The sequence below is a fragment of the Bombyx mandarina genome, chromosome 05 (assembly GCF_030267445.1).
Source record: "Bombyx mandarina strain Sakado chromosome 05, ASM3026744v2".
Taxonomy (NCBI): domain Eukaryota; kingdom Metazoa; phylum Arthropoda; class Insecta; order Lepidoptera; family Bombycidae; genus Bombyx; species Bombyx mandarina.
This window is the reverse complement of record NC_143212.1, coordinates 17676160-17690969: the sequence shown is the minus strand read 5'-3', so window position 1 is coordinate 17690969 and position 14810 is coordinate 17676160. Positions and strand designations below refer to the sequence as shown.

The 14810-nt window shown below is 42.0% G+C and overlaps 1 protein-coding gene across 8 annotated transcripts in view; it reads right to left on the bottom strand.

Annotated features, from left to right (window-relative positions):
* Positions 1-675: 675 nt before the first annotated feature.
* Klp10A (kinesin-like protein 10A) overlaps positions 676-14810 on the bottom strand; it is a 51346-nt gene continuing 37211 nt past the window's right edge. For 5 of the 8 annotated variants that reach the window (XM_089727971.1, XM_089727972.1, XM_089727974.1 and 2 more), the window contains 12 exons: positions 10425-10594; positions 9247-9468; positions 8677-8856; positions 8462-8607; positions 8011-8122; positions 6337-6471; positions 6079-6234; positions 5845-5998; positions 5429-5654; positions 5235-5343; positions 4975-5149; positions 676-2617 (listed from right to left, as the gene is read on the bottom strand). In XM_089727971.1, coding sequence (XP_089584097.1) covers positions 2487-2617; positions 4975-5149; positions 5235-5343; positions 5429-5654; positions 5845-5998; positions 6079-6234; positions 6337-6471; positions 8011-8122; positions 8462-8607; positions 8677-8856; positions 9247-9468; positions 10425-10594 — 1916 coding nt within the window. In that variant the 3' untranslated portion in view covers positions 676-2486. Of the gene's footprint in view, positions 2618-4275; positions 4706-4974; positions 5150-5234; positions 5344-5428; positions 5655-5844; positions 5999-6078; positions 6235-6336; positions 6472-8010; positions 8123-8461; positions 8608-8676; positions 8857-9246; positions 9469-10424; positions 10595-11272; positions 11677-14810 lie in introns of those variants that run through there. The other 3 variants (XM_089727973.1, XM_089727975.1, XM_089727976.1) reach the window with 2 other exon arrangements.

Here is a 14810-nt window from a genome sequence, read left to right as displayed (position 1 = left end):
TCAAGTCTCCATTTAAAGATTGTGTATCTTGTCATTAAGGCCATAAGAACGCATTTCTGTGCATTCTAATTTTAATTTGATCACAGATCTGTGCGAATCTATCAGGATAACATTTACTTACATAAAATAAATTATCATGTTCTCGTGGATTAACCAGGCCTTTCTCATATAAAGATTTACTATTAATTACCCTTTTCAATTAAAATAACTCAAAACGCATTTAAAAAAAAAATACATTTAAAACTTCACATACATAATATAAGCTGTTTTTTATTTAAATTACAGCGTTTCGAAGTTTTTCGTAGACTTTTCCTCTAATTTCGATTTGTTAAATAGTCATAATCGATCAGGTCATTCAACTATCGATTTAAATTATCGACAATGTCGCGATTTCCGCCTCGTTCACTAATCTTTTATATGATTAAACACTCGGATTATGATCTCACACTTTACGGACGGCATCTGAGGTCACAACTGTGACTCGTTACTTTGGAAAATGTACAGATATAAAAATGCGAGATTGATACGTAACAGTACGTCATGTTTTATCGTGACCTTAAGGTTTGTCTCGATATGTTGATTCACTCTATTGAAGTGCTTAAGTACAAAAAACTTGTAAAAGCTAGACCAGAAGAAACTAGACTAGTGCAGCACCAGAGCGCAGATAAACCACAGTTTTGTCAAGTTAATTTTTATTTTACAAAAAATATTATTCACGTAAACATTTTTAAATTAACTTTGTTAAGGTTACATAGGAATTTCGCGCGTTTTTTTTTGACAACTACCATTCTATATTCCATTACCAGACAATTTGTGTTTTTTGACATCAAACATCGAATTATTACGATTAAATTTGTAAAATGGAATATTAAATGATAGTTTACAGCAAGTATGGCGTACCTCCGAGCATTTCGCCCCTGATATTAATCATAAGTTAACAGAAAGTATTACACGGCAATGACAACATTTAATAGCTGAATAAAAAGTTGAACTGAAAATAAATTAGAAAATTATATTAATAGTAAGTATTTAATCGCAAGCTGAGGCAGCGAGCTGGCGCCGCCCGGGCGCGGCATGAGCTGGCGCCGCCCGGACGCGACACGAGCCCACAGCGATCGCTACAAGCGTCATTATTCTCGTTCGCTAACAAAATATATCACAACACAATACAAAAAAAAATAAAGAGAAAAAAATTAAAAATATTGACTTGAAAAAACTTATAGTTACATAAACATAGTCTTTTTGAGTCGTTTTTACTATTTTTATTAATTAATATCATAGTGTGTAAGGGAAGAATAATATTAATGAACAATTTTACGATTTTTTTTATGACAATGATGCAAATGATTAGCAAATGAGGTGAATCTGTGTATAGACATTTATTTCTATGAGTGTTCGTGTGACCGCCCAGTCTGCAGCCAGAGAAAGACAACGATCCGCATTGTTCTCGTGTCATCTCTTTCTATGATTGACATAGCATTATTTTACGTCAAAATTAACTTATCTGACCTTGGATTCCGTTCTGCATAAAACTATCTTTTTATTCCATGTACGTCTAAATCAACACAAAAAAAAACATGCAAAGAATATGTACCGTGGCATATCTACCTTTCTCTCTGTAGAAAACAAGGCGGGAAACGAAATGGTATTTGAGCGAGAGTTTGCTTCCACAAAAACTATTCCAACGGTACAATTTCACTACGATATAGATTACTTCCTCTTTGAAAAATTTACTCGTATTAATTACAAATATGGCCGGAAGATTTCAATAACTTCCACGTTAACGGACGCGCGTCTCCGAGTTATCGAATCGACGTGGAATGTGAGTATCTCTTAATTTAATCGTCGATATATGAGAGACGAAAATTTACCTCAAACTCTATTTTTTGGCTCAAACCTTACAACCCGACCGGAGCTCCAAGGCGCGTGCGGTCGGTTCATTTACATTCGACTCAATACGCACGTTGCTGCACTACACAATGCCTGCGGTCACCGACCCCGCAGTGCCCTCACACTCTAAATATACATAAGGTCCAGATGCGAGACGGTTTTTGTCCCTCGAAGCGCGGAAGCTGCTCATCGTTCATCTAAATAATGAGTTGGAGCTCGCATCGGTCGCGGCGCCCTCGCGTGTTCTCGACAAAGTCTCTGACCTCGTGTTGTTGAGCACCGGACATTTTCACGTTAAATGTTTTCATTAGTAAAATATGTACTTAATTACCGATAGCTTCATACGTCAATATTCGATATAAAATATCGATAAACGTGACAGATGACAACAGTACTGCCCAAACATACGTATTACAATTAGATTCAATTTCAATTCTGTGGTTTAAGGCTGCGCCGGTACTGATGACCGACGCAACAAACTTTTAAGTTGTCAAAATCGATTAATCGTCTGAATAGTCACCCACAGTCGATACTGCGAGACAAGATCGTCGCCGGTACATAATATATTACAGAGCGGTTAGTGGTGGCGGCGCCCGCTAGTTGTGTATGCGGCGCGAGATGTGCTCCTCGCGCGTGAGCTTGGTGCGGAACTCTGCCACCAGGTCGCGGGACTGCGCCAGCACGGCCAGCTGCTCGTTCAGCAGCTCCTCCCACTGCGTCGCGTATGCTGCACACACACACGCATCGTCAGCACGCGCACGTCAGCATGCGCCCGTCAGCACGCGCTCGCACTGAGCACTCGGAAGAGGCACCACTACATTTTAATTACCAAAAATACGGACCCGTAGGTGGCCCACGTAATGTTGGACACACAAGCGAACTCGTACGATGGCTAATCCAAGTAAAGATTCCTATAATATTCTCGAAAAACGTATTCGATTACTGAAAACATTTGTTCCGAGCCGATGTGTGAGGTTCAAGTCGCCTTAGTGGTCGCCGCTTTATATGATGTGAAATAGCAATAATATACAGAGTGCACCGCCCTGAAGTTGGGAATATTGTGTCGCCAATATTTAGAGTGGTGTACGTACAGATCTGTACATAAACAATTAACTACTATTTTTTCATGGGTATCTGAATTAAGTTTCTTTTGTCTAGTGCAGGGGTTCCCGAACTTATTATGTCTACTGCCCACTTTGACAATAAATTATCTTTTAGCGCCCCCATTTTTTCACCTACTTAAAAATCACAATAGCGAGAGCTCAGTCGATGTCTAAGAGTCCTTCTGAAATTACAAATCGCCTCCCAAGCCTCTACACAACGCCCCTTTTTTTCTGGGGCTTTTACCGCTCCTCTTTAGGCCTGCAGCGCCCACAAGGGGGCGTTATGAAAATATTGATACTATAATTACTTGATTGATTAAATTGTGGCTTGATTAGTTAATATCCATTGTGGAACACCCTGTATATTTTAATGATGGAAGAGTTCCCCAGAGCACCAGCCACAACTGTAGCAAGTTTGATCACAGTCGGATCAACGGTTCAAGAACGCATCGACGACAAACATTGACCTTTATTTTTCATCATAGTACCATCAACGTACAACAGATGGCGCATTAATAGTTTCAGAAACCGATTTTTTTTAATACAACTATATAGGCCGCACTGGCGAACAACAAAGGCGAGTTGAAACCAATCCTTTGTAAGAATTTTTTTGGGGTAAGTTCGGATTATTTCCTTCTTTTATTTTCAATAATTAAAACCTAGTGGTGAATAAAAACCACACATTGTACGTGTGTGATTTAATTAATATGAAAAGCAGTTTTAAACCGTCTCCTGCGTGCAAGCGTGTTACCCAAACATCGACATGTGAATGGTTATTAAAGTTGTAACGCAACGAATATACTCATCATTACTAAATTTAATTTATGTATGTGTTTACACGTATACGACTTCAAGTACAAAATTTCACACAACTGTTGTACATGCACTCAAGTGTTGCACTTGCACTCAACTATAGCACATGCACTCAACTGTAGCACATTCCCTCAACTGTAGCACATGCACTCAACTGTAGCACATTCCCTCAACTGTAGCACATGCACTCAACTGCAGCACATACTCAACTGTAGCACATGCGCTCAGCTGTAGCACACTCACTCAACTGTACCACATGCACATGCACTCAACTGTAGCACATTCACTCAACTGTAGCACATGCACATGCACTCAACTGTAGCACATGCACATGCACTCAACTGTAGTACATGCACAGAGAAGAATTGTGTTGTTTACTGATGTTCGAGATTGGTATTCGTTGCGTCACTCTCAGTTAGGATTTTCTCAAGTTTACTCAAACATTATATATTGTAAATGAAAAGTAAAATTGTAACTATGTATATAATTTCCATAATTACAGTACAGAAAATAAATTTCCGTGAATAAAAATTATGGTATTTATTTCCATGGTGTATTTACTTTTGCGATTTAATAAGTGGGTTTCCAAATAAGACTTGTGTAATATTACACGACAATATAGATTCATTACTCTAGTCCTCGAGTAACTTAATTGGTAAAACGAGGTGAAAGTTAGTATCATTTCTTTTGATTTTTAAAATTCATAGTTTTTAATTAAATTGAAACAAGATGTTTGCGCGACAAGCTCTGTACATTTGGGAACCCGCCCTTGGATCGCAAGAGGTCGGACACGGCAGTAGCGCGTTAGTGGGGAGCGGATGACGTCACACCTAGGGTCCTAAGAGCGGCGCCGCCGTAGCTCGCTCGGAACCGAACCCGCTTCCTGCGTCCCGGCGCGCCTGCACACGTCCACCACTCATACAAGCTAGAGGCCACACTGACCTCGGAGGGTCGGTTTGTGTTGCGAACATAAAATTGTGAAGTCATTGACACAGTAAAAGCTTCTCGACCACGAACGGCACAGCGTCTGGGGCCTCGAGGCAACGAGCACCAAGCTCGGCTGCTCGGCGAGCTTGGCGTCGAGTGACTTTTATATCTCATAAATACTTATAACACGTTAATAAATAATCATGTATTGTTCCCGTTACGTGGTCGTGCGAGTACTTACCGTCCTGATCGTAGTCCACGTCCCTGGTGATGGCGAGCAGGTGGTTGGCGCGGAGCAGCGCGTGGTGCATGTAGTCGGACACGGCCTTGTGGTTGTCCAGAACCTCCTCCTCCGCGCGCTGCAGCTCGTCGATGGCTTCGTGGAAGGTGTACATCTCGGCCGACATGTCGCCCTCCTGCGGACCAACGGCGGCGCGGTTAGTGGGGCGGGGCGCGGGGGTGGGGCGCGGGGGGCGGGGCGCCGAGGGGGGGGGCACGTACGTTGAGGGAGCGCAGGTGCGCCAGGTCGTCCCGCGCGGGCGGCATGTCCACGTCGGGCGGCGGAGACTCGCCGCGCCGGGACGGGTCCATGGTGCCGAGCTCCTTCACCCTGCAACGTGAGCACACGTGCGTTAGCCGCGCGCCGCACCGCCGCAGGGGGGCGGGGCGGGGCGCGGGGGGCGGGGCGGGCGCACCTGTCGGCGTATCGGAGCGTGTTGAGGCTGTGCTCGCAGGAGGCCATGGCCGGCGAGATCATGGCGATCATGCAGGTGCGAGACTTGTCCCCGATGAAGCTGTCCCGCAGGACCTGCGTGAGCTTGGACACGCGGAAGGGCAGGTGGTTGTTGCCCTTCATGCCCAGCGCGCGGATGCACTCCTTCAGCGCCAGGAGGGACTTGTTGATCTCCGCGCTTTCCATTCCTGCGAATTTAATGGCGTTTACAATTTTATTCCGTATTCAGATATTAAAAATGTCGTACAATGAGATATTAACAAAATAAACGCATAATAACATTACAACAATGTTTGAGAGTCATGCTGGACTCGAGTATATCTATTCTGACAAATCGCTCGTGAGCTAAGAGTGTGTAGTGTGTGGCGTGGCACTGACTGGTCTGTCGGTTGGCGGAGGAGGTGTCGGCGCCGCGCTCGTTGCCCGCCAGGTCGATGAGCGAGAACTTCCCGTGCACGCGGTGCATGCCCGGGGACCGCACCACGATCTGGAACACGGCGTGCGAGCGCGACGAGTTGGAGTTGGCCGACGTCTGCAACAGGAGGCGGGGTCAGCGCGCGTCGCGGGGCGCGGGGGCGGGGCCGCGGGGGGCGGGCGCGGGGGGCGGGGTACCTGGCCGGAGGTCCGGGCGGCGTTGCCGTGCTGGATGAGCTTGAGCACCTCGTCGACGTTGTCCACCACCTTCTCGGTGAGGCCCACGATCTGCACTTGCTGCTTGCCGTCCTCCAGCACCCTCAGCTTGGCTTTGTCCGCTAGCAGGTCGAACACCTGGAAACAAGCTCACTTCTAGAAGTCGCGCCAACCCAACAAGATCCCGTGCGACAGAGGGGGGGACAGAGGGCGGGACAGAGGGCGCACGGAGGGGCGTACCTTCCCGGAGTAGATCTCGAAGAAGGAGGCGGACACGATGAGGTTGAGCGGCTTGTACTTGGGGGCGCGCAGGTAGGTGAACACGTCACGCGCCGCCATGGCGTATATGCCCTTCTTGCAGTCCTGGGTCTTGCCCTGGAATGGTAGCAAATCATGTTATATTAAGGTTTTAATGTACTATTCATGTTGCAGAAAAATCTTTGAAAAAGATCCCAAATCAAAAATATATTTTCATTTATGTCGAACTTATGTCGAGCTTCGCCAGATATCAACATTTTAAAACATATTTAAAATGTATTTAATATACAAAAATTTATTGTAAAGGAGATTGCCCATTTTTGGTTTCGTGTTGTGCTACGATCAAATATATATTAAAAATTAAGTTTTTATTTTTAACAATTTCCTCAAAAAATTTAAGTTATAACTTCGCCGGATATAGAAGATTAAAACAATTAGTAATTTAAAAACTTCTATCTAGTAGTAGTTCAACTTTCCCAATGGAAAAGCAAAGATATTAATTCATACAGCCTAATCTTTTAAAAAAATGATAATTTGGAGTGAAATGAAATGAAGTTGATTAATTTGAGACATTAATCAGTTGGCATGAAATTAAATTAGTTAATTCAATTGGCAAAATATTTATATTTATATTTTTTTATATTTTTTTTATATTTATATTTATAAATATTTATATTTTTTTATAAATTTTTTTTATTAAAGATTATGTATGGTATGATACCTTTGCCTTTCCAGTTGGAAAAATACAACTACTACTGCTACTGACATTTGACAAGTACCTACCTAACAATAATATTTTGATTTACTGACGCGGTATTTCATGTTTCCGATTGAGTTAAATCGTATGTTTCGATCATATTATTCGTTACCTATTTTGTTAGACAGAAGTTCAGGCATATTGGGGGCAGAATTAATTTATTTATCATACGTACTTATTAATCAATCGTGATGAAAACGTTGCTAATACTATTAATACAATCTCTAGTTATTACTACAGCTATCTCGTTGGCAATCGAACTGTGGGTTGTTGTGTCTATGTTAGGCTGGGCTGGGTTAGGTACAATGATACATCTGCATAATACGAGAAATAAATTATTTTATGTCTATTTTTGTTTTATTTTGAATTTCCGCAATAGTTCCGCAACCTTTACTTCACGAATGGACGTAGTGGCCCTAGCCACACAATACTATGCTAGCTAAATAAGTTTATACTATATACATGTTTTCATTAATAAAATACTTTATACGTATGTTTTTAAGTATTTAGGAATTCAGCATAATCAAAAAATATCCACTGCTGTCTTGTACAAAAAATAACCTAATTCTAAAAATTTCATTGGTCTTTTACTAGCAAATCCGGCGAACTAGAGATTTAAATTTTTTTATAATTGAATAAACATATTAAACCCTACAAAATGAAGTAAGTTACATGAGAGCACAAACTGAAACCAAATTCTATACTACAATGGGCATTCTCCTTTAATACGTTTAAAAAACTAAAAAATACCTTATATAACTCAAATTACGTATTAAATAATTAGTTATTGTTTTACCCTGATTTTAAAACTAATATAACTTGTTAAAATTCGTGAAAATTTCGTTGAACGACCAAACTAAGAAAAGCATGTTAAAATTCAAATGAATATGTTTAGAGACCTGGAAGTCTCCGCCCATGGTGTGCGTCTTGCCGGAGCCGGTCTGTCCGTACGCGAAGCAGGTGGCCATGCCGCCCTCGAAGATGGTCGCCACCAGCGGCTTGGCCGTGTACCTGCGGACGCGCGCCCTACAGACAACGGCTCAGCCACAGCACGAGAGAGGCTAAACTTTGATGCTGTACTCGTTATGTTTGCGACAATCTTTTCTCCTTAACCAAACTCGTGTCGAATGATCTCGACAAAAAACGATGTACACTCTATATTATTTTATTAACAGTGACTACAAATTAAGAAGTGCCAGTTCTTGATGATTAAATTAATATTTTCAAAGCTCGTTACATCATTTTAACGAACCGAATGTCACAGAAACGGTCACGTATCAGGACGTAATGTTGTAATGGATTTAATTGTTGGCAGTACCGACCCGCCTCGCGAGGCGAGCAGAAGCTTACTTGTAAACAATTTCGTTAGTGCAGGAGTCGTCGAACGCGTAGTCAAATCGAAACTTTTGATTTTCTAAATACTTCGTGAGGTCCACTTTGTTCTTGGGCTCGTGGACTATCATCTGGTCCTTGGTGGGGACGCTGATCACGTCCACCTGGAAATGTGACAGGGTCATTAGCGGCTGCACCAGCTCGTCAGCCCCGGATGAAAGAATCAGTCGTACCTCTTTCTTATTAAGCTCCTTCTTGTTGAGCGGCCTCTTCCGCACGCAGACCGTGATCTGGTGGTCCTCGACGGGCTCGGTGCCGGTCAGCGGCCTGAACTCGATGCTGTTCTGGTACTCCCGGATCATCGCCAGGAACTCCCAGTTCGGGTTGCCCGGGTCCAGGTTCATGAGGGCTTCCTGGTTATTTCAGTTATTCAACTATACAAATATTATAAGATTAATGATGTCAAGCTCACATCTTGTCCCATGTACAAACATTCAACACGATATGAGCCCAATTTTGAATGATTTTATATATTCACTCTTGTATGAACTAGGTAGGACTAATCAATGAAGTTCAATACATGTTGTGTGTGCTGATCAGGGGGGTATCGCTCACATACTCGTGCGTACAATGCAGCGTTATTACAATCATTTTTCTTACGCGCATTCAATTCCGATAAAGACAAGATGGATTCAAAGATAAAGCCATTAGGAAGATTTACCACATCATCAGTGTCGTCGTAAAATCCCTGCAGAGACTTCGCAGCCACTCTAAAATGCATTACCAGACGAGCACCCAAGTACCTTTTCTTCTTTAAGTTCCGCTTGCCTCTGCCTTCTCTTCTCCCTGTTCTCCTTGAGCCGCTCAACTTCCTTGACGACGTTGGAGCGCCGCACCGCGCCGGACGTGACGCCGGACGTGACGCCGGATGTGACGGCGGACGTGACGGCGGAGGTGGCGCCGGCGGGCACGGACGCGGTGGACGCGACGCCGGCCGCCCTACTGGAAATACCCGAACCTGAAAACTAAGTCCACAAGTTCCCCGTGAGTATCACTGCAAGTGGTTCTCGAACCACTTAGTAAAACTAGAGCCATATAAATGTTAGTGGCTTAAAATATAGGACATGAAACGAAAACGTGTTTATTTGTCAAAAAATTCGTTGTAAAGGACATTTTTGAAACGTATGAAGGAATTTTGGAGAGAGGAGAAGGTAGTTTACGAGGATCTTTCAGTCACACAAAAGAAACGTAGAAAGTATAATATCCTACCCATTTAGGACAATATAGTATATTCCCCGTTCGTCAAACGATTTTGAAACTTTTGTCTACTTTTTATAATTTACGTGATTATTTATTATAATCGCATAATTAAATTGTACACAGTACCTACATATTAACTAAATATAACAATTCCTATCAACAACAATAAAACATTCAAAGGAACCTCCTTCAAATTTTGAGTACGTCGTTGAGACAGTAAATACGGCAGTTGAGGCGGTTGCGACACTACTGCTGCACTCGGAGTACTACCGGCGCGCATTCGACCGCCCGATGAAGGAGGCTAGGAAGGATATAGGAAATACTGGATAATAGGATTATTACTGGTGGTAGGACCTCTAGTGAATCCGGAACGCGGGTAGGTACAACCACCCTACCTATTACTGCCGTGAAGCAGTAATGCTCAAGGTGGGTGGCGCATTTACGTTGTAGATGTCTATGGACTCCAGTAACCATTTAAGACCAGATGGGTTGTGAGCTCGTCCACTCATCTACGCAATAAATAAAAAGTTGGAGAACTATAGGTAAAGGATGTTTTAAGTAGGTGATCAACAAGAATCTTAAAAAAGGTCGGATTCTACATAGGATTCGAATAGGACAAGTTGGAATCGTGCAGAGGCACGTAAGCGGTATTAATCAAGGTAAGTATTGGACAAGATAGGACCCTTGACAGAAGCTAGTACCAGTTGAGAGGGTATGTCACCTGCTGTGTGATTCTGGAGCTGGGCGGCGGCTGCTGTGGCGGCAGCTGTGCCGGGGGTACATTCTCGACGCCGCGCCGCCCCGTCGTGTCGCCGCCGTGACCGTTTGTGTAGGCGCCGCCCACATTCGACACCCGCATCTGATTGTTCCGCGTCACCCTGGTCACGGGCGCTGTCAATACATATCGACATACAGCAAAACTGTCTCAGCAGCAAGTGCCTATAGCGGGTATTTGTCACCGCACTCGGTGTGATATGTACGCAATGTCAAATGGGTTTACGGTTTGCAGTTTGTTACTGAAACACTCCTTAACTGATGCACATACATGAGATTACAATCTGGCTCCTCTACCCAACTAAGAAAAACAAAGCACACCAACAACCTTGCAAAAATTATATATCTACTTGAATTTATATTATCATGAACTTAACCAAAATCGGTGCAATAATACCAAAACCCAAAACAGTCGAAATTTTGCTACAAACAAAACTAAAATAAAATATGTTTTGAATCAGAAAGCATTAAGATTATATAGACAAAACCGCTGTAATTGCCTTAATGACATAAATATATAATAATATCCTTATAGACCCCATGAATCATAACTTAACAAACATATCACAAAAAAAGATCGTAACTCGTTACACGTGATAATATGAAATTTCTAAAGCGCTGTGTGAGAGAGAGAGATATATCTTCAATCCTCTTTGCGACAGAAATCGTTACACGTAAGTAGAGTCTAGTCGCACCCAAAGAGTTTTACTTCAAAACAGACACAAAAAGTGCGAAAGATAAGCAAAATAAACTTCTCAGGTATAATGGCCCAGTAATATAGCATTTGTCTCTTACGTGATTTTGATTTATTTTTGTCATCGACATCTTCAGGTGATTCTCTTGAATTATCAAATGCCTCCACCGGAAGATCCGTATCGGCGTCCGCGACCCGTCTCCTCCAACGTAACCACGAGCAGCACATTTTCTCGGTTATAAGCTCATTATTTCGTTAGATTCAATATTTGGAACGGCAGCGTGCGTTGGCGCAAGGCTAGTCTGCGGTGGCCATATTAGGATATCTTTAAGTACATACGACAATCAACCGTGACGCGCGCAACCGACCAAATGACGATGTGTGTCTAACCAACAAATGACGATCGAAATCCTCCTTTTTACAATCTTGCACCGGGTATCCCAAACAACAGAACCAAGCCAACTGTATTATAACGACGCCAGAAACAAGACTGGAAAATGAAATGAAACACGCGTGAATCGAGTGAGCAGCTAAACCAATCGAGCTAAATTGGAAAATAATGGTCGACGATTTAGTGACACGGAAAAGAGACGCCTTTGTCCCTCCCATGAAAAATGTATGAACGTGTGACGTCACTCGCAACGACTTCAATCGATAGGTTCTGACGGTTCATTGGTTCCAACTGAACTTGGCAATGATACACATGTGGAATAAAACATAACGTTTATTCAGTTTTGTTTGACAATAAAGATGAGAAAGAGAGAGAGAGAGAGAGAGAGAGAGAGAGAGAGAGAGAGAGAGCTTCTGAGACGAATCGACTTACCTATTGAATAATGTAGATGTAGGTAATGCCTTCTAGAATTGACTAGCGTACAATTGAGTCGCGCACTAAACACCGAAAAATCAGTATTTTTAAAGTTAATTCAGAATGACAAAGATAAATGTGGCACAAGATAATTATTTTATTTTATTATGAAACTCACAAAACCTTTCTAGAGGATCGGATATACAATCTCGATATGAGCCTACATTTACTGCACTGTCATAATTTATTTGCTGGTCTAGTATTATCAAAACTCTATACAAATAACTCTTTTGTCAAATGATTTCATATAATAATAACAAAGACGTTAAATATGAAATAACACGCCAACCTAAAACCTTACTAATGTAAACCATAAACATCATTTATGTAAATCAGAGCATGCTAACAATGTCTTCATAAACATCAATTTATAAATAGCCTTGTGTTTTAATATGTAAACTACTATATTTCGACGGGCGAGCTTCTCCTGATAGATGTAGGTAAACTGTCCATGACCTATGCCATACTTTTTACCGGTAGTAGGATGTGACGTGCGCTCGCCTGCGTGAATACAATACGTTTCTGTCTCATTCTTTACGGAGTTAATACTATTTTGGCAACATTATAGAAAATCCTTTTCCTCTTATCCTATATCTCTTGCCTCTAACCATCTAACTGGGTCGCCCCTCATATAAGAGTCTAAGGGACTCTTAAACACCCGTCGGGACATGGCAGAGTACCGTCTAAGCATGACGCTTGGCCACTTCACCCCGTGAATCGTGGACTAGCAGTAACTGTCCAAAGCCCGCCTGAATCACATCCCAAGGCTACTTTCCGTCGTACCGGAAACCAGTGTCTTACGCGAGCGCCGAGAACACCCTACCGCACCTTCCATACAAGGCAGTATTAGTATAGTGCAGAGAAGCCATGAGGTCGAATAGTCTTCTCGAACTCTCTAAGCGATGTGCTGAGATCAGATCCTTCGCCTCCCCATTACACTCGTGCCAGGACGCGGTGCACCACAGGAGAGACGGCCACATCGTCACCCCATCATCAGTCCGCTTATAAAAGGTCGGTAGAATAGTCGTTACTCAATCACGCTCAGAGCTCAGAGCACACAATGCACAATTCTAGGAGCGATGCAAAGCGCGAGAAACGAGTCACATATTGTGTAACCCGCGCTTCTGTCGCATAACAACCGTTCTCTTGACAACGGTTGTTACTAATGTAATGATCAATCAGCTTGTGTATACAACGGTATGGACGTGAGACAAGAAATAACATTTGCTTATAATACTTATAGCTTACACTTTGTGAATAATTGAAACCTTCTGGTTTGAACGATAATTGCACAAAGAAAGTACCTAAATATGGTTTATTAAGATGATTTATTAAGATTCATAATAATTGTTTTACTATCTATAATATCAAATGAATATGGTGTAACTATCATAGTGGGAGTTCAATGATCCGCTTATTAACTGACTATTTTGTCTACATTCGTATGGTTTTTCAGACGACACTGTTTTTTTCAGTTTCAATACAAGATATAAAATAAGAATACTGAGACACGAAATCAATTGATAGTCTTGCGTGTCGGTAATCACATATATTTCAGAACTCGTAATCGTCACGCAAAACTATCGATATAATTAAAATATAATTGTCGTTCGATCAGTAGAACATCGCTACTGTACAGGTTTGCGATTTATGAACGTCGGAATTGGTCGGAACTTGTACATATGAGAGCTTAAAACTTAAATTGACTGGCTGGCTTACACCGGATTCAGGCTTTTGACAAATATCTCCTACTCTATGATAGTTTTTGTTACAGAGCTACTAAGCAACTTTTCGTTTTAATCTAAAATAAGAGATCGTTTAGTGTATCTTAACACATACTTATTACTGATGGTAGGACTTCTTGTGAATCCGCAAAGGTATATACCACCACCCCGCCTATTTCTGCCATGAAGCAGTTATGCGTTTCGGTTTGAAGGGTGAGGCAGCCGTTGTAACTACACCGAGACCTTAGAACTTATATCTCAAGGTGGGTGGCGCATTTACGTTGTAAATGTCTATGGGCTCCAGTAAGCACTTAACACCAGGTGGGCTGTAAGCTCGTCCCCCCATCTAAGCAATAAAAAATAGATAAAAAAAAACTTGGAAACGAATATTGAAAAATAGTACATTGTGCACCAAGGAGGGTGTAGGACATTTCCTCCCGCGTGTAAAATGATGAGATGTCCTACTTTTTTCCCGCGGTGCACATACTATTTTTTCTTCTACTAGGCCGAAAGTTCGTGGAGTACTGAGCCGGGGTCCAGGGGCGGAACCCTTGCGGGGGGTAGGGGGGGGGGCGGATCCCCCCCCATATACTCATAAAAAAACAATTTAACTGTTTTTTAATTTTTAAATAAACTGCTACTAATTGAATAAGAACTGTCTGATGAACCCATCTTTGTTTAATACTTCACTATTCCATTTTATTGCCTTTTGTTTATTTCACTTTTACACTAAACACAATATTGCAAATTACCCGAGCACAACAATGGCGGAGAATTTTAGATGCGTGAGAGCATACGTAGACACTAACGTGCATGCGCACTTGTGAGTATCCAGGGAGGAAAAGTTACACTTTCTTCCATGTACAGCGGGAGGAAAACCGAACTTTCGCCATAGGTAGGAGAAAAATGAGCTTTTTCATTTATCGTGTAAGTACTTAATTCTCTACAAAACAAATTGAGTTTACGGTCGAATTGCGTTACATATAGACAAGTTCGATTATTATATTAGTTAGTTTGATCCCTCTATTGTTTAGAATAAAATTCGAAATT